The sequence below is a fragment of the Nelumbo lutea genome, chromosome 2 (assembly GCF_056320005.1).
Source record: "Nelumbo lutea isolate HS-2025 chromosome 2, American lotus-T2T, whole genome shotgun sequence".
NCBI lineage: Eukaryota > Viridiplantae > Streptophyta > Magnoliopsida > Proteales > Nelumbonaceae > Nelumbo > Nelumbo lutea.
Window position 1 is genome coordinate 9,182,129 of NC_142685.1, and position 19,249 is coordinate 9,201,377.

Sequence of the window (19,249 nt, forward strand, 5' to 3'; positions counted from 1 at the left end):
GCTTTCTCATTATTTTTTAATCATCCAGTCACATCTTTAGAGTCACATTCAATAACTAAATTTGTGATATTCATTTCTCTTGCCGGCTGTAATCCATGAAGTACTGCAGTGAGCTCATCCCTTGTAGAACCCCAAAACTGATTGGTCCTGAAAACGTAGCAATTATTTCCCCTTGTACATTTCTAAAAACTTCTCCTATACCCCAAAAACGTATTTCTTCCACATCTTTAAATTATATTTTGCACGCTGCAACTTTTCTGTGACTTTGAAACCAGGTAAACTCCCAAAATTAGGTCCTCACACCTATGTGTTAGATAGTGTATGCCCTTAGCTCCAATCAGATTGATGTACATTTTGACATTTATTGTAAATGAATAATGTACATAAATTGATTCATGTTATATCTAGTGTGTTTCTGTGTAATACCCTTTAAACTGGACACTTATGAGACTCGTGTTAGTTTAGAATATTCACAACCGTTGGATAGACCCATGGAGATTTATCCTGCCAAGGCTGACACTAATGTGCTACCAAGTCGATTGGAGTAGCTTGTCTCAGCTGCCAGGGTGAGACCCGAAGCTCATGTGGTGTGGGTTTGTTTAAAACTCAGAACTTGACCATTTTCCAGTTATGCTCTGGACCTCGGAGACAGATGGGCAAAACTGGAAAGTTACACCTAACCACTAAACTCGATTATGTTACTGCACTAGGTGTTGGATTGGACTATCTTTGATATGCCAATCAGTGAGATCCTTAGCGGGGGTCAAAACCTGGGTACGTGGGGTAGTCTGAGAATTCACCTGAGTGGGTGATCATAGTGATAGAATCAACCCCTTTGTCGGACAAAGTGAATGATTGGGAATAACACTCTGTCTGATGGAAACTTAAACTACAGGCAGTTGATTTCAAATGTGTTTGAGATTTGTTTTGCAAAATATATTTACATATAGATATACATATATTATGTTTTATGAAAATGTTTGCAAAAGGTTTTAATTCCTAGGATCCTTCCTGAGTAAAGGGTGCGACATTGTACCTTGCAGCCGAGGGAGAGGTCCTCTCTTGTCGGGCAGTGTTTGATCATTATGGGCTAAGAGGTTAAGTGTAAGACCATTTAGGGCTTATGTACCTGATGGGCTAATCTCACTTAAGTCTATAGTCCTTGGGCCTTCATAAGTTGGCTGGACCCAAGGACCATTTAGTGTAAATGTTGGGCCTGCTAAGAGCCCATATTGATGTGCTCACGGGTTCATTGTGTTCAACAGTGAATTCGGCCAGTCCTTGTAACAGAGGCTAGGCTGAACTCATATGGCTTTTGTGGAGTCAATGTTAGGGTCCCACGCCATACAAAGAGAGCCAAGCTAGCCAGCAAATTAAAAGGGAAGTGAGCTTGATAGCTTAATGGGCCTAAAGCCCATTTCGAACTAGGTTAATGAGATTAAATAATATGGGCGAATCTGGGTTTAGATCTGGATATGGATCAGCAAGAGGATAAGATAAGTCTTATCCACTTAAGAGTTCAGATCCAAATAAAGATTTGTTTCAAAGAACTCTTTCCTAATGAGATTAGGAAGCTGATCTTGAATGGTTATAAATAGAGGGCAAATTCCTTCTGTTAAACACTTTTGCTGAATCCAGTTCTTTCCTCTGTTCTGTTAGACCTACCCTGTTTGATTTTCAGAGTCTTGGGCTGATTAAGATTTGATCTTGATTCTGATTTTTGCTAGATAAATCAGATCTGAAGTTGTGCTCACACTCCCTTGCACGATCATCGCTGAAGGATTGCAGTTCTTGCTAAAGAACTGCTTTTTTAATCCTACTTCATCTCAACCTGTGCCATCTTTAGTGGAGGTAGGATTTGGTGACCTCTTTGGGCATGAACACCTACGTTGGGAGCTACATTTGTGGATTCCGTATCAGGTATATCCCTCCCTTTATTTTGGTTACAGATCTGGTCCAGTTTGTTTCAAGAACGAACCTTGAAAAATGCAATTTTTCTAAAACAGGGAATAAGATTCTCGGAAGGGAGAAAGAAAATTTTGAAATTTCGCCCAGCCACCCTGCATGGTTCGGCCATCCATATGATGGATCTCCCTTCCCTTCACTATGATGAATGGTGTCTTACAAAAAAAATAGTTCTATCCATATGCTCTTTTGTAATTTTTTTAGAAACAGATCAATGCATATATTATTAGTTATGTTTTGACAGCTGTGTTTAAGTAGTTCGAACCAGTAGAGAGTAAGGGAAAAAGAAGAAGAAGAACAATCGAATCTGATAGCATAAACCCTATCAGTCAACCCTAATATGAATTAGCCTCTAATTAGTTGTACAAAGACTAAACTACCCCCCACTTAAGTATGGGACAGGAAATCTCTATTAAAACTGCCACATAAGCACATAACTTAACAGAAATAAAATGACTAGTCTACCCCTATTCAGCTAGCTCTAACAAGTTACTTGAAGAATGGATAAAAATACAAGAAGTGCATCCTAGGATGAGGGCAGCCAGCACCCCAACAGGTAGTAGTCTTCATATTACATGCATACTATCCCCTCGTGCAGAACCCCAATACAAAGACTCCATTTAACCCCCCTTTTAAATAGCAAGTCTGCAAGTATGCTAGCAGATCTTAGAGTTCACCTAACAGAAGAGGTTAGGCTTGATACCCTAATGAGCGCCAACCTCTTGTTTTGAAATAATAAAGGCAATGGACCATGTTTAATCTCATAAAAGATGATGATATAGGTCAGTTGTCCAATGTGGTCCTAGTGCAAGTGACTGCACCATCCTTCTTAATGTCCTTTCCTGTCACTTGACCTATCCATCTTACAAAAACAGGATTAGGTTGCATAGTGGACTACACGAAGCTGGGGCTGAGGAAAGGAACAACCCTAAGAGGGTTATCAGGTATTCATTCATGAAATTATCAGTTTTCTATTTTTTATTGAAATTTACTGTATTTTTTATTCTTGATCTCTATTTCTTGTGTTCAGCTTATTTCAGTTGTCTCACTTATCCTGTTATGCATCAAAATAAATACCTTTCTGTTTTCAGTTCACTCAAACCATGCATTATCCAAGCTTATTCTTGAGTTCTCTCATATTACTGATTTCATAAACTGTGGATTATACTGTTCTACAATGGTTTGAAAAATAATCATCTTTGTCCCTTTTTTGGTTAATAACAGTATGCCTTCTTTTCCAGGTGCATCATGATATGACAGCCCCATTGCCCCATTATTTCATATACACAGGGCACAATTCCTATTTAACTGGGAATCAACTTAGCAGTGATTGTAGTGATGTTCCCATAATAAAGGCACTGCAGAGATGTGTTAGAGTAATCGAACTAGATATATGGCCAAATTCCACAAAGGATAATGTGGATGTTCTTCATGGAAGGTATATATTTAATGTGCAAACTAATTTGTATAAATAATCTTGTATTTAATCCAAGTTGTGATCTCCATGAGATTAGTGTTTTCTTCTTCTCCTCTTGTTATTTCACCAAATGATACTACCTTAAACATCATTTGGAGTCCATGAGTCCAAATAACTCCCTTCGAAGCTTCTCTAACTTTTAGCAACCAGTGGTGCAAAAAATTGGACATATGGTACACGAGTTTCTTAGAACTATCCCAACCTCCAAAGAAATGATTCTCTTCCATGACACTGGGCATTTTTTTTAGAGAAAATAGTATTTCTACTTGTTATTATAGAAACTGTATGGGAAAAGTGAGTACATGAGGTAATGTACAAAAGTAAATGAAGACCCTCTTAGTTCCTAATTAATTTAGTCCAATGGAATCAATGTCCCTGGTGGCTCAGTTACAGAACACCCAGAAAATGTAGAGACAATGTGAGCTAGAGGGTTTTTTTTGTCCTTTGAGCACCCTTATATTGTGCCTCTCTTGTACACTAGATTCTTTTTTTATTCTTTTGTACATTATTTGTATCTTGAGGACAGAATGGTCCTTTTACTAATTTAATATAAATCTATTTTCCAGTGTGTGGAATGTCACTTTTGGACACACCCAAACAGTGTTTGTTCTCTTCTTGTCCATTCTCATGAACTGGTTCTGACAGAAAATTCTGTCATAAGTAGAATCCCTCTAATACTTGCTGGACCTTGGCTTGCATCTTGAGCTACTATTGAACTGCAAACTCCCATTGAGGGAAAGACAACTACTTTTTGTGGTGTTTCACTAGGGGATGACTGGGGAATTTCATGCAGGCTTGCCATCAATTTGTGGAATAAAATCCTTCTAATTTCATCAGTTGACGACACCCAGGAGTTGATGAGGATGAGAAGGTGGCTCTTGGAACCTAAAGGTTGCTTCTTTGCCTTCAACATTTCATATTTTCCTCTCTTTGCACCCAGCCTAAACTGCTGCCTGGAGCTGATTTTTTCTCTAACATTTATTTCTATCAGATGCGGTTCACTCAAACTTCCAAATCCAGCACTCAAAACAGAAAGAACTCTCAAGTAACTAGCAAGTGATGAACTGATAGGTGGCATTTGAGTTAATAATCTACTTCTTTTCTATGACTAAACCTTATTTACAAAGGTCATACAGAGTGTCTCAATGGAACTCTATAGTTGTTTGCCATGTGGAAGTTTGGACAAACATATTTGGAAGTAAAGATAAGAAATCACATTTGGCAGCCATCAAGGTCAATTTGGAGTATGAGACAGTAGCTGATGCAGAGCATCAACCTGTTCTGCCCCAAAATAATCAATTGCAGTCCATCCAACCTCCATCAGACCCTGATCAGGCCACACGCCAATTTTTTTAATAGAACACCCCAAGGTGGATAAGGTGTATTCTTGAAGGGTGCTAGCCCTAAGGCATCCCTATTAGTTCAACCAAGTTGGCCCTATGCTATCTTTGGTTTTATTTTTGAACAGACCCTTTGTGTGTGCCAACTTAGGATTCTTATTATAAGAGTTATTTGTCAGTTTAGGATTCTTATCAAAGAGTTATTTTCAGTTTAGAAGTTTTCTGAGAGTTATTTGTCAATTTAGGTTTCTTATCATAAGAGTTATTTTCAGCCTAGAAGTCTTCTAGGTCTATGTATGGCAAGGTCTATTAAAGACAGATAGAACAGATTGCAAGGCAGTTTTTTTTTTTTTTTTTTTTTTTTTTTTCTGGAAGAAATAAAGACAGTTTAGTTATTTTTCCTACACTTCTCTGTTTTCTTTCACAAAAATTAGAGGATCTCAGCCTTGGTTTCTATCGGACTTTTCAGACCCTAGTGGTTTCGATACTGCTAGAACTTAGCCCCTTCTTCTCTAAACTTAAGTAGTTTAGGGACTGCTTGGTGAACTGTACAACAAGGCTATGCATTGACCCTGCTTGTTACACCTTAACAATAGCTACATCTTTTGGTAGTTTCATCCTCCTCAATTTCTCTGTGGTTCAATAATTCATAACAAGGGAGAGACTGAGGAGGATGTTGCCATAGATTTAGTGCAAGTTGGGAAAAATGGAGGATTACACAGACTTGTGGTGTTGACCATCTAATGGACGCCAAGAAGGTTGCGGAATGGGTGGGCGAATTTCAAAAATTTTTCTACCATCTTCCAACTGGGAATCATATTCCCTAAATTTAGAATACAATATTCAAGGATCCTACTTAAACCATAACCGAACCAGATTTGAACCAAAAAGAAAAGTGAGGAATATACCTGATCCGGATAAGCAGTATCTCCCAAAGTTGGTGTTCACGCCCAATCCTTTTACTAACATTAATCTCAGATCCGCCCATAGATGGGTGATCATATCAGCCTAGCTCGAAATGGGCTTTTGGCCCATTAAATATCCAATGCTTAATTAGTTTCCAATCTGCTGCCCAGTTGGGCTTCTTTGTATGACGTGGGACCCAAGCATTGATCTACACACCAGCCACATGGGTTCGGCCCAGCCTTTATTACAAGGCACAGCCGAATTCACTGAAAGAGCTTAGTGAACCCCTGAGCCCATCACATGGACCCTATGGGCCCAACACTTACATTAAGTGGTCCCTGGGCTAAGCCATCTTATAAAAACCCAAGGATTGTGGGTAGGTGTAAGATTAGCCCATCAGGTACTATCCTAAATGGTCTTACACTTAACCTCTCAGCCCTTAATTATCAAGCACTGCTCGACAAGAGAGGACCTCTCCCTCGGCTGCAAGGAACAGTGTCGCACTCTCTACTCACATGGATCCCGGGAATTAAAACCATTTGCAAACATTTTTTAAATCGTACATATATATATCATATATAAATTTTGCAAAACAAAATTCCAACGACTGAAATCAACTGCCAGTAGTTTGGTTTTCATCAGAGAGAGTGCATTCTTGATCATTACCTTTGTCCGACAAAGGGGTTGATCCTGTCACTATGATCACCCACTCAGATGAATTCTCAGATTGCCCCAACATGCCCAGGTTTTGACCCCCGCTAAGGATCTCACTGATTGGCATATCAAAGATAGCCCGATCCAACACCCAATGAAGTGTCATAATCGAGTCTAGGGGTCAGGTGTAACTTTCCAGTTTTTCCCATCTGTCTCCAATGTCCAGGGCAATACTGGAAATCTGGTCCGGTTCAAAGATTCAAGTAATTCCATACTGCATGTGCCTTGGGTCTTACCCTGGTGGCTGAGACAGGCCATCCCAACACTTGGTGGCACACTAGTATCAGCCTTGGCAGGATAAATCTCCCCAGACTTATCCAATGGCTGTGAACATTTAAAACTAACACGAGTCTCTATAAGTCTCCAGTTTCAGGGTCTTACATAGAATTATACCAAACAACATGAATCAAACATGCATTTTATTTATTTACACTAAATGTCAAAAGTACATCAAATCGGATTGAAGCTAAGGGCATACAAAACTGTCTAACAGCTCCCACTTGCACTTAGGTCCAATCTAGTACAAGCCGGAATCCCATACTTTCCACGTGTTTCTCAAACACCTTTTGTGTCAGTGGCTTAGTCAATGGGTCTGCCACATTATCGTTGATGCTACCTTTTGAATTAGGACGTCCCCTCTACCAACGATCTCCCGCAGTACATGGTACTTCCTCTCGATGTGCTTTGACTTCGAGTGGACCCGAGGCTCTTTAGCCTGGGCTATCGCTCCATTGTTGTCACACAACAACGGGATGGGTGATGTGCTAGACGGAATCACTCCCAATTCGTGTATGAATTTCTTCGTCCACACAGCTTTCTTGGCAGCTTCACTTGCAGCAATGTACTCGGCCTCGGTTGTGGAATATGCAGTGGACCCCTGTTTGCTGCTTTTCCAGCAAACAGCACACGATCCTATCGTGAAAACATACCCAGATGTAGACTTTCTATCATCTGGATCCGACTGGAAATCGGCATCGGTATACCCTAGAATTTGTAGTGAACTACCATCGAATACCAGACAAAACTCTTTTGTCCTTCGAAGGTATTTAAGTATGTTCTTCACAGCAGTCCAATGCTCCTGACCTGGGTTGGCTTGGAATCTTCTTACCACACTCACCGCCTGAGCAATGTCCGGGCAAGTGCACAACATGGCATACATGATGCTCCCTACGGCTGAGGCATAGGGAACGTCTCTCATGCCCTCAATCTCCTCAGAAGTCTTGGGAAACATCTTCTTGGAGAGAGTGACTCCGTGCCTGAAAGGAACGTTTCCTTTCTTGGAGTTCTCCATGCTGTATCTTTTGACAATTTTGTCAATGTAAGCAGCCTGGGATAATCCAATTATCCGCTTCGATCTATCTCTATAGAGTCGAAGACCCAGTATATATGAAGCTTCTCCAAGATCTTTCATGGAGAACTGCTGTGATAGCCATACCTTGACTGAAGTCAACATTCCTACATCATTCCCAATGAGTAGGATATTGTCCACGTACAACACCAAAAAGGTTATCTTATCCCCACTAGACTTCCTGTAAACACAGGGCTCATCCGGATTCTGCTCAAAGTCAAACGTTTTGACGGCAGAATCAGAATAGATATTCCAACTCCTAGAAGCCTGCTTAAGTCCATATGTGGATCTATTAAGTTTACATACCATGTGTTCCTGACCAGCTGCTATGAAGCCTTGTGGCTGCTGCGCGTAGATATCTTCACTAAGATCTCCATTCAGGAACGCGATTTTGACATCCATCTGCCAAATCTCGTAGTCTTGGTACGCTGCTACAGCTAGCAGGATCCTAATGGATTTAAGCATGGCCACGGGCGAAAAGGTTTCCTCATAATCGATGCCTTCTTTCTGAGTATACCCTTTCGCCACCAAACGAGCTTTGTAGGTCTCAATCTTGCCATCGGGGCCTTTCTTCCTCTTGTAGATCCATTTGCAACCAATTGCTTTTACCCCGGAGGGCGAATCTACTAGAGTCCATACCCCATTGGTCTCCATCGAGTCCATCTCAGCTCTCATGGCCTCCACCCACTTCTGGGAATCTATGTCTAACATAGCTTCCGCGTAAGTTACGGGATCCTCCTCACTAGTAAAGGCTTCCACTAGGTAGCTATCCTGGTCATAACCATATCGGACTGGTGGCCTGGATACCCGAGTGAATCTTCTAGGTTGGTCACTACCTGGAACCTGTGGGACATCTCCCACTGGTCCTGAGCTCTCCTCATCAAGAACTATTTCTTGACGATGGGTGTCCAGGATGTTTTCGGTTTCTAAGAATTGGGCGTTTTGACTGTAGAACACTTTCTACTCACTTGGGTCATAGAATAGATAACCCACCGAATCTTTTGGATAGCCTATAAATAGGCAATGGCTGGTTTTGGACTCCAATTTGTCCGCACTTGTTCTTTTAAAGTGTGCAGGACAACCCCAAATCTTCAAGTGTCTTACACTTGGCTTCCTTCCGGTCCATAATTCATATGGATTTTTCGGAACCGATTTGGTTGGAACCCGATTCAACACGTAGATAGCAGTCTTTAATGCGTATCCCTAAAAGGATGTGGGTAATTTTGAGCGTACGAGAAGTGATCGGACCATGTCCAACAAGGCCCTATTCCTCCTCTCTGAAACACCGTTGAGTTGAGGTGTAGCAGGAGGAGCTAATTGTGATACTATCCCGTTGACCTTTAAGTAGTCTCTGGATTCGTGAGAGAGATACTCACCACATCGATTTGATCGAAGGGCCTTAATTTCTCTCCCTAACTATTTCTCGACTTCTTGTCTGAACTCTTTGAACTTTTCAAATGATTCTGACTTGTGTCTCATTAGGTACACGTAACCATATCGTGAAAAATCATCTATAAAGGTGATGAAATACACGTGTTGATTTCGTGTCCTAACACTTAGGGGACCACATCCATCAATATGTATTAGGTCAAGTGTGCGTGTAGATCTTTCAGGCTTACCGTCAAATGGCCACTTAGTCATCTTACCTTGAAGGCAAGGTTCACAAGTGGGAAGATTTTCTATGGTTAGAAAATCCAAAGGACCATCCTTTACCAGCCTTGTAATTCGGTCAACACCGATATGGCCAAGTCGGTAATGCCAGAGGCACGTGGGATTCACTGTATCACGAGTCCTTTTCTTGGAAATTTCGACCGACGTAGTTTCGGCTAAATTAGTTTCCAGAGAATGATGTAGAACATAGAGACCGTTCTCCAGTTCCCCGCATGCGATGAATTTGTTATTCCATTTAACAGTAATCATATTACTAAAATAAACAGTATATCCATCAGCACACAGTTTAGAAACAGAAATTAAATTTCTTCTCAAGTTCTGTACATAAAGACAATCTTTAAGTACAAGCACTCATTCTCTAAAAACTAATTCTATGGTTCCTATTGCCGTAGCTGCAACACTTGCAGTCGTTCCCAAGAATAGTGTCACTTCGCCTTCACTCAATCTTTTGCTAACTTTGAACCCCTGCAGTGAGTTACACGCATGAGTTGAAGCCCTGGAGTCAACACATCAGGACACAGAAGTAACTAACATATTAGTTTCTATGACACAAGTTTCGACATTACCTTTCTTAGATTCCAGGTAGGCAGGACAGTTCCTCTTCCAGTGGTCGGTCTGCTTGCAGAAGTGACAGATATTAGATGCCTTGTTCTTCTTCTGCTTCTTGGGTTTGGCAGCTTTCTTCTGGGGCTTCTTTTCCTTTCTCTTTTTCTTGCCCGATTTGTTAGATTCAACAAGCATAACCACAGGCTCATCCTTCTTGAGTAGATCCTCGACCCTCTGCAACATATTGCTAAGTTCCTGGACGCTGACATTCAGCTTATTCATGTTGTAGTTCATTGTTAACGCATTGAAGGAAGAGGGCAAAGAATTCAAGATGGCATCCACTTGCATGCCAAGATCTAGCCCGGATCCAAGGGCTTCGAGTTCGTTAATGTAGCCCATCATCCGAAGACAATGGTCACGAACTTTCTGCCCTTTGGACATCTGTGCGGTCATGAACAGTTTCAGGACCTTCTGTCGAGTAGAACGGTTTTGCTCTTCATACATTGTCTTTAGACTATCCAATATGTCCTTGGCTAGTTCGATCTGATCGAACTGCCTCTGTATTGAGTTGTCCAGTGAGGCAATGACAAAGCAACGGGCTAGGGAGTTCTTATCCTCCCAATCTTGGTAGTCCCTCCTACGGGCCTCAGAAGCCCTATCACCCGAACGCTCCAGGGCAGGATTTTTCACCACCTTATCTAACTTTTTGGAAGTTAGGACCAACATAAGATTTCTGTACCAGTCGGCATAGTTTGGGCCCTTAAGCTTATTATCGTCTAGAAGCTTTGCGAATTGACCGTTTGCCATTTTCTGATAAAACAGCAAAGACGTTAGTCCACAACCTTAGTTTGATTCATGTTACCTACATAGATATGGTTTTTAATCTATGTTCCATTCCCATTTGTTCATCTCTGAGATTTCCCTCCTTTCTCAGTGACGGAGACGACGAAATGTCTCTGGAAATGTGGGAAATCACATGGGGTGCGTGAAGCCAACTGTTTCAGTTGTATAACCCTACCACCTTTTCTGTGACGGATCATATCCACTCATCAAATGAGTTTCCCTTTGGCCTCTGTCAGACAAGGTTCAAAGCCGTTTTCAGGTAAACATTTATGTCCAGTGAGTGCACACCCATCATATTCAGGTTACGCCAAGGTACCGTGAGAGAGTTCCCATTTTCTGGTGAAGCCCCTCCCACATCGGTCTATGACGCCACTATCATCTTATGAAACACTCTAACAGATCCAACAGCAAATGAATAGCCCAATTTTATGGTGCGTTTCCTCATTACGGAAGGACTCATCATTGTGTTAATGATGGAAGGCCTTTAGAGAGTCCATCATATGGATCTCCCTATCACATGCACTCATATTTGCTGGAGGGAACTAAATTACGCCCTAGTTCTAATTTTAGGTCAAACCAAAGTGGCTCCCACTGACTTTCATAAAGTCAGATTTCTGGTGGGCCTTAATCGGCTAGGGGTTCCGTGCGCATCCCTTTTCAGAGCTGTGGGGCCCACCATGAAAGGAGGGGTCATCCAATGACCTTAAGGGACACCATGGCAATGACGTGCATTCAACCATGGTGTGCGCAAGAGCCACTAACGAGTCATCATGGGCCAAGTGCTTATGGCCCATGGTCGCAGCACATCAAACATCAAATCATCACATGTAAAGGAGGAATTGATCCAATCAATTAACTGTTGTAAAGCCCATTTAAAATCCATAACATTAACAATTAATGTCGACTAGGTATATGGGCTGAATCGCAGTTAGCAGTTCGGCCCATACAACTTTTCTCACAATAGTGGGCTTTTGCAGTTTTAACCATTTAAAACTGAGCTTTACAGGTGGGCCAAATTAATCCCTATAATTGAACATCAGATTTAGAACAACAAGTGTGTGAAAATTGGACTGAAAACAGTCCCCTTCGAATCATAGATTCGGTTCAAACAGTTTTGGTCCAATCTAGTCCGAAATGGTCTGAAACTGATTTTCAATTCAAGAATTAATTCATGAAAGATATGAAATTAATAATCTTGATTTTAAGCAATCACAAATCAACTATGGACTATTCGCACCACCTGCAAAACAAAGGTTAATCACTAGGGTTGCAGTTTCACAAACTGCAAATCGCAGAAAGCGATTTCTCCAGCTACAAATCTCCAGCGCCGCCTTCTTCTTCCTTCTTCTTTAATCAAGAAAATAAAAACAAAAATCCTATTTCTATTAATTTATTACATTCTTGATCAAATCCTATACATTCAGTCTAGAAAAATAAAAAAAAATTACTTACAGACCGAATTGAATAAAATAAATAAATAAAAAGGAAAAAGGGTGCGCAGACCATCTGCGCCAAATCTGCACTACGATCTCTAGGTTCGAACAGTCCATTAAATCAAAATAAATAAAGAATAATTCTAAATAAATTTTGGATTTAACAAAAATTAATTTCAAATCAATCGCCCTTAACAAGAAACAGATTCTTGAAATAAAGAAAACAATCTGCGCAAATCTTGGCAAAACATCTTTTGTCCATCTGCGCAGGTTCATATCTGATTTTCTTTTGGTTCAAGATTCGAATCTGTGGCTCTGATACCACTGAAAAAATGGTAGGATCCATCTAATGGACTCCAAGAAGGTTGCGGAATGAGTGGGCGAATTTCAAAAATTTTCCTACCATCTTCCAACTGGGAATCATATTCCCTAAATTTAGAATACAATATTCAAGGATCTTACTTAAACCATAATCGAACCAAATCCGAACCAAAAAGAAAAGGAAGGAATATACCTGATCCGGAGAAGCAGTATCTCCCAAAGTTGGTGTTCACGCCCAAAGAAGACACCAAGATCCGCTCCTGCTGAAGATGGCACAACTGTGGGTGGAACGAAACCAACAGAGTGCATCCTACACACTGGATCCTTCACAAGAATCCTCTGCAAAACAAAATTCCAACGATTGAAATCAATTGCCGGCAGTTTGGTTTCCATCAGAGAGAGTGCATTCCCGATCATTACATTTGTCCGACAAAGGGGCTGATCTTGTCACTATGATCACCCACTCAGATGAATTCTCAGATTGCCCCAACAAGCCCAGGTTTTGACCCCCGCTAAGGATCTCACTGATTGGCATATCAAAGATAGCCTGATCCGACACCCAGTGAAGTGTCATAGTCGAGTCTAGGGGTCAGGTGTAACTTTCCAGTTTTGCCCATCTGTCTCCAATGTCCAGGGCAATACTGGAAATCTGGTTCGGTTCAAAGATTCAAGTAATCCCATATTGCATGTACCTTGGGTCTTACCCTGGTGGCCGAGACAGGCCATCCCAACACTTAGTTGCACACCAGTATCAGCCTTGGCAGGATAAATCTCCCCAGACTTATCCAATGGCTGTGAACATTTAAAACTAACACGAGTCTCTATAAGTGTCCAGTTTCAGGGTCTTACACAGAATTATACCAAACAACATGAATCAAACATGCATTTTATTTATTTACACTAAATGTCAAAAGTACATCAAATCGAATTGAAGCTAAGGGCATACAAAACTGTCTAACACTTGTTACACCTTAACAATAGCTACATCTTTTGGTAGTTGCATTAGTAGCTGACAAAGTTTGTAATTTGGGCCTCCTTAGAGTCTTCTTAGATCTAGTTTTTTTTTTTTCATCATCCTCAATTTCTCCGTGGTTCAATAATTCATAACAAGGGAGAGACTGAGGAGGATGCTGTCATAGATTTAGTGCAAGATGGGAAAAATGGAGGATTACACATAGACTTGTGGTGTTGACCATCTTGAGACCTTTGCTCCAATTGCCAAGATGAATTCAATTTGGGCTTTGCTCTCTCATTACTTCTTACTCTTGGCTTCTGTATCAATTAGATCTCAAAATGCTTTCCTGAATGATAATCTCTTAGAAGAAGTGTACATGACCATTCATGTAAACTTGGGTTGAATTGGGACTTTGGCTTCAGGAGAGGTCTGAGAGACAGTGAGTGTGACTCCCTTGTTCTCTTACAATAAAAGCTGCAATTTTTTTCTTGGACCATAACACCTCAAATGGTAGAATTTGGTTCCCCTCGCCTGATGGCCTATTCTCATATGCTTCCTTTTTTAACCTTCTTGTCTTGTCAAATTGTTTGGGGGTGAACTTCCCAATAAAAGAAATCTGATGCAAACCTATCCCTCCTAAAGTGCAATCTTTGTGTTGGAAGTGTTCCTGGGGAAGATCAACACCTGTGACTTGCTATAGAAAACAAGGCTAAATAAGTGCCCCTCTCCTAATGTCTGTATCCCTTTCAAGGAAGTGGTGAGACCCTTCCTCATTTATTAATCTCATGTTCCTTTGTGTCTTGTATTTGGAAAGACTTCTGTTCTCTCTTTGGTTACAAATGGGTTCCCCCACAAGATGTGGTAGGTTTGTGGAGGGCAGCAAGAGTAGCATTCATGTGGACTGTATGGGAAGAAAGAAATGAGAGAATTTTTAATGAGCAAATCAAAGGAGGATTTGATTGAAGCCATAATAGTAAGAACTGAACATTGGGTAAAAATTTTGGACCTTTTTCGAGAAATCTCAACAAATGACATAATAAGATCCCAGACTGAAGTGACACAAATAGTTAAACCTTCAAAAAGTGTAATAATGGATTGGAAACCTCCAGCTATAAATAAGCTAAAGTTGAATTTTGATGGTAACTTGTTGGGTAAAATCCAGGAAGGGCAAGAATAGGAGTTTCTAGAAACCATCAAGGACTGGTGGTGGCCCTGTTTCCAGGACCAATTAGTTTTGGAGATTCAGTCCAGGTTGAAATTCTGGCTCTCTTACAAGGATTGAGATTTGCAGTACAGCTTGGAGTAAGGGAAATGGTATTGAAGGAGATTCATAGTTGCTCATCTCATGGGCCAAGAATTTCAATTCATCTCCTTGGAAATACAGACATGCTTTCAGGGAAATTGGTATCCTAGCAAAGAGGTTCAATTCTACTTTCAGCTGGATAAGGACTACAAGTGAGTTGGCAGATGTTTTGGAAAAGCAAGGAGTTGACAGGCCTAGTTTGTTTTGGGAAAATTTGTAATTTGATGTACTTTTGGGCTGGTGGGATGGCCTATTAACTGAATTCTTCTCTGAATTTTCTAAATATATTAATAAAAATTTCTTTGCTGATAAAAAAAAGTCTACATAACCATTCCTCTTGGCTTCTATGGGACAGTTGAACAAGGTAGGCATGTAAACTTAAAAAAAAAAATCTTTATATGGTTTTAAGTAGTCCCTTCAAGCCTTCTTGGTTGATAGATTTAGAGGAGAAATGGTGAGATTGGGCTATGAGCATGTTCAATCTGATCATACATTTTTATGAAGAAAAATAGATCTTTTCTTACTACCCTTCAAGCCTTCTTGGTTGATAGATTTAGAGGAGAAATGGTGAGATTGGGCTATGAGCATGTTCAATCTGATCATACATTTTTATGAAGAAAAATAGATCTTTTCTTACTACCCTTATCATCTATATGGAGGACATTGTAGTGACAAGCAATGATTTTCCTGAGATTGATAGACTTAAGCAATTCTTCAGCATTGAGTTTGAAATTAAGGACCTAGGTGAGTTGCGTTATTTTCTGGGTATTGAGATACCAGGATCCAAAGAAGGTATCTTCATTTCCCAATGCAAGTATGTCTTGGATTTACTCAAGGAGACATGGAAACTAGGTGACATGATTCCCTGCAAGCAAAAACTCTACACACACTGTGAAAGCATGGGAATCCAGCGCACATTGGGAACATCTCCCCATGTAACATACATGTAAGGAAGAGATTCTCAATTTGCGGCTGGATGCGGGCTTGGAAACTAGGTGTGAAGCCTGTGGATACCCCAATTGATCCTATTCACTGCTTGTCTGCTATAGATGGTAAGTTACTTATTGGCAAGGAAATGTTTCAAAGATTAGGTGGTAGATCATTATATTTATTAATAGCATGACCAAGCATTTCATACTGCTAGTGTCATCAGCCAAATTGTGAATGCTCCCAAGGATGTTTACATATCAGCTATACAGAATATTTTATGCTATTTGAAGGGTAATCCTGGTAGAGGGATCGTGTTTTCTAATAATGGGCACATGAGGATTGAGTCTTATCCAAATGTTGATTGAGCTATCTAGTTTCTTGGAGGAATAGAAACAATCTGTAATTGGTTGTTCTTGTGCAGAAGCCAGATATAGAGCCATGGCTCAAGGTGTCTAAGATTCTATGGGTTAGGCATCTTCTTGGTGAACTAGGAGTTGATTATGATAAACCCATGGCATTGTATTATGAGAACCAGGCAGCTATTAATATTGGTTATAACCCAATCCAACTTTATAGAAAAGTACATTGAAGTTGACCGGCAATTTTTACAGGAAAAAGTAGCCTCTGGGAATGTTTGCCTTCCATTCATAGCTTTAGAAGAGCAACTAGTAGATATTCACCAAAGAAGTTCCTAAATCTAAGTTGTAGCACTATATAAGGAATCTGGGTATGATTAACATCTATGCTTAGCTTGAAGGGGAGTGTTGCGAAGTTTATTTATCTTTCTTATCATGTTCTGACATAGCATATTTTATGTTTCTGGTTCTTACACACCACATTAGTAGGCAGCAGGATATTCTTGTAATTTTACACACCACATAAATAATAAAGAATAGAGCCGATTGTACTGCCATAGACAGATTCTCCTTACATTCATTCTTTCTTCTCTTGTTCTTCTGTTCTTTTCTTCTACTACTGTTTTTCTTCAGCTTTCTTCTCTATTTTATTTTATTTGAAAACTCTAATCTGATCAGATTTTACAAGTAGATCTAATAATAATAAAGTTTCCATTATTCCATAGTTACTGATAAAAATAAGTGACCAATTGTTATGATGTTGTTGGATAAAAACTTTAAACAACAGGCCCCATGACCTTCTAAATTTATTTGCTAAAGAATAGATTGTCATATTCATAACAAAAGATTATGTCATCTAAGGATGACAAATCTTTAACTACAAGCAATATTCTTTTGTTTGCCAACTTTTCTCGAGCTAATATTTCCTCTCATCCTCATTTCTCTTTTTAAGTGATATGGCTTTCATCATATAGGACATTGACAACCCCGGTGGAACTCATAAAATGTTTGAGGTCTATCAAGGAGCATGCCTTTTATAAATCTATATTCCCTGTGGTCATAACTCTAGAAGATCATCTTACTCCAGATCTTCAGGCTAAAGTAGCTCAGGTGAATATCTGTCTTCTTTCCTTTTTTTTAAAGTATGCAATTTAATCACCTTATGGTTTTGGAAATTTTACCATCCTTTTGTGAATATAAATGATATCCTTGTAGATGCTCACACAAACATTTCGAGATGCACTTTTTTCCCCTGGGTCAGAAGCTCTAGAGGAATTCCCTTCACCAGAATCATTGAAGCAACGAATTGTCATCTCTACAAAACCACCGAAAGAGTACCTTCAAGCTAAGGAAAAGGAAAGTGATTCACAGAAGGACTCTGCTGATGAAGAAAACTGGGGGAATGAAGTCAATGACCTTAAAGTTGGACTTCAAGATATTGACAAGGTGTGTGTGAGTGTATGTGAATTATAATTTATTGTATTACTATAATGATTCACTATGTTGGTGATGTTGTGATGTTTATTTAATTGGCTGCTTTCCATTTTCCAGCAGAATGATTCAGATGAGGGAGACAATGAGGAAGATGTTGATGATGGTGATCACAAATTACAGCAGAATACAGCTCCTGAATATAGGCGTTTAATTGCAATTCATGCTGGCAAACTCAAGGGTGGATTAGCTGGCTTGTTAAGGATGGAACCTAACAAAGTCAGACGTCTTAGTTTGAGCGAGCAACAGCTTGAAAAGGCTGTTTTAACTCATGGAGCTGAAATTATCAGGTGAGCCAGATTTTCAACAAGAATATTTTGCACAAGATCTTTGGAAGTCTTTTGTGACATCAAGCTGGCCAGTTCTACATTTCAGCCTAACTTTGGATATTTTCCAAGGATACTTTTAGATAGCTTTGACATTTCTCCCTTACCAGTAAGTCTATTGTGGAATGTAAGATGCCAGTCTTGGTAGAACATAAGGATGTCCTGCCTGGGAAATGCTGATGAATATATGGTGCACAATGTAAAGTTCACCTTCAAGAGGTTATACACATGAAAGTTGATGCTGAGGTGAGTTGGCAAATCAGGACTGTAATCAGTCCAATTCTTGATGCAATTCAATGAGAAAAAATACCAGAAAAGAAGAAGAAAGGAAGAAGAGAGGAGATAAGAGAAAGAGTGATGGCTTTAGTTGCCGCCCCACTCAGCTATTTATAATAACATCAAAATATAAGACAACAATTACATTAATGCCCCTACTTCTTACATAAGCAAATAACTAACAAAACTAACATTGCTAACAGCAGCAACCTAACAACAAATATAAAGTAGGAACTAATTAACAGCAGTAGTGGAGACCACAATAAATAAAATAACAACAATATAACAGCACTAATTATTACTCTACATCTCTACACTCCCCCTCAAGTTGGGATAGATGTTTATCATTCCCAACTTGCATAAATCTGTTTCCAACTTGGTCCCTATAGTTGCCTTGGTGAAGAGATCGACAAGCTGCATATCGGATGCAATATATGGAAGACACACTTCTTGAGAGGCAACTCTCTCTCTGATAAAGTGTTGGTCCACCTCAATATGTTTAGTTCTGCCATGCTGTATCGGATTGTGGACAATGTTATTAGCAGCCTGATTATCACAATATAGCATCAAGGGCTTCTCATAAGCAATTCCTAGTTCCTCGAACAAGGACCTCAACCATAATACTTCAGCCACACCATGTATTGTAGATCTTCTACTTCAGCACTAGAATGTGCTACAACATTTTGTTTCTTACTCATCCAAGAGACAAGGTTGCTTCCTACAAAGGCACAATACCCAGAAGTAGCCCTCCTATCATCAACAAACCCAGCCCAATCAGCATTCGTGTAGACTTCTATCTTCATGTGACCATTACTTTTGAAGAGTATGCCTCTGCCTGGACATCTCTTTAGGTAAGCAAGGATCCTCTCAACTATAAGAAGGTGAGTGGTTTTGGGGGAATGCATGTACTGGCTAACTACATTTTGATTGCATAAGAAATGTCTGGTCGGGTGAGGCAAAGATAAAGCGATTTCCCAACCAACCTCTGAAACATAACCTTGTCTTCAAGGGGCTCTCCACCTTCGGTTCTTATCTTGTGGTTTTGTTC

The 19,249-nt window shown here is 40.0% G+C and overlaps 1 protein-coding gene across 5 annotated transcripts in view; it reads left to right on the plus strand.

Moving 5' to 3' along the window:
• The window catches only part of LOC148868447 (phosphoinositide phospholipase C 2-like), a 38,511-nt gene that overhangs the window by 7,805 nt on the left and 11,457 nt on the right, over positions 1-19,249 (plus strand). Inside the window, exons 1-7 of one of the 5 annotated variants that reach the window (XM_088971645.1) lie at positions 1,797-1,920; positions 2,841-2,909; positions 3,207-3,403; positions 4,236-4,333; positions 17,061-17,218; positions 17,324-17,554; positions 17,660-17,889. In XM_088971645.1, the coding sequence (XP_088827771.1) occupies positions 3,219-3,403; positions 4,236-4,333; positions 17,061-17,218; positions 17,324-17,554; positions 17,660-17,889 (902 nt within the window). In that variant the 5' untranslated portion in view covers positions 1,797-1,920; positions 2,841-2,909; positions 3,207-3,218. Of the gene's footprint in view, positions 1-1,796; positions 1,921-2,840; positions 2,910-3,206; positions 3,404-4,235; positions 4,334-17,060; positions 17,219-17,323; positions 17,555-17,659; positions 17,890-19,249 lie in introns of those variants that run through there. The other 4 variants (XM_088971641.1, XM_088971642.1, XM_088971644.1 and 1 more) reach the window with 4 other exon arrangements.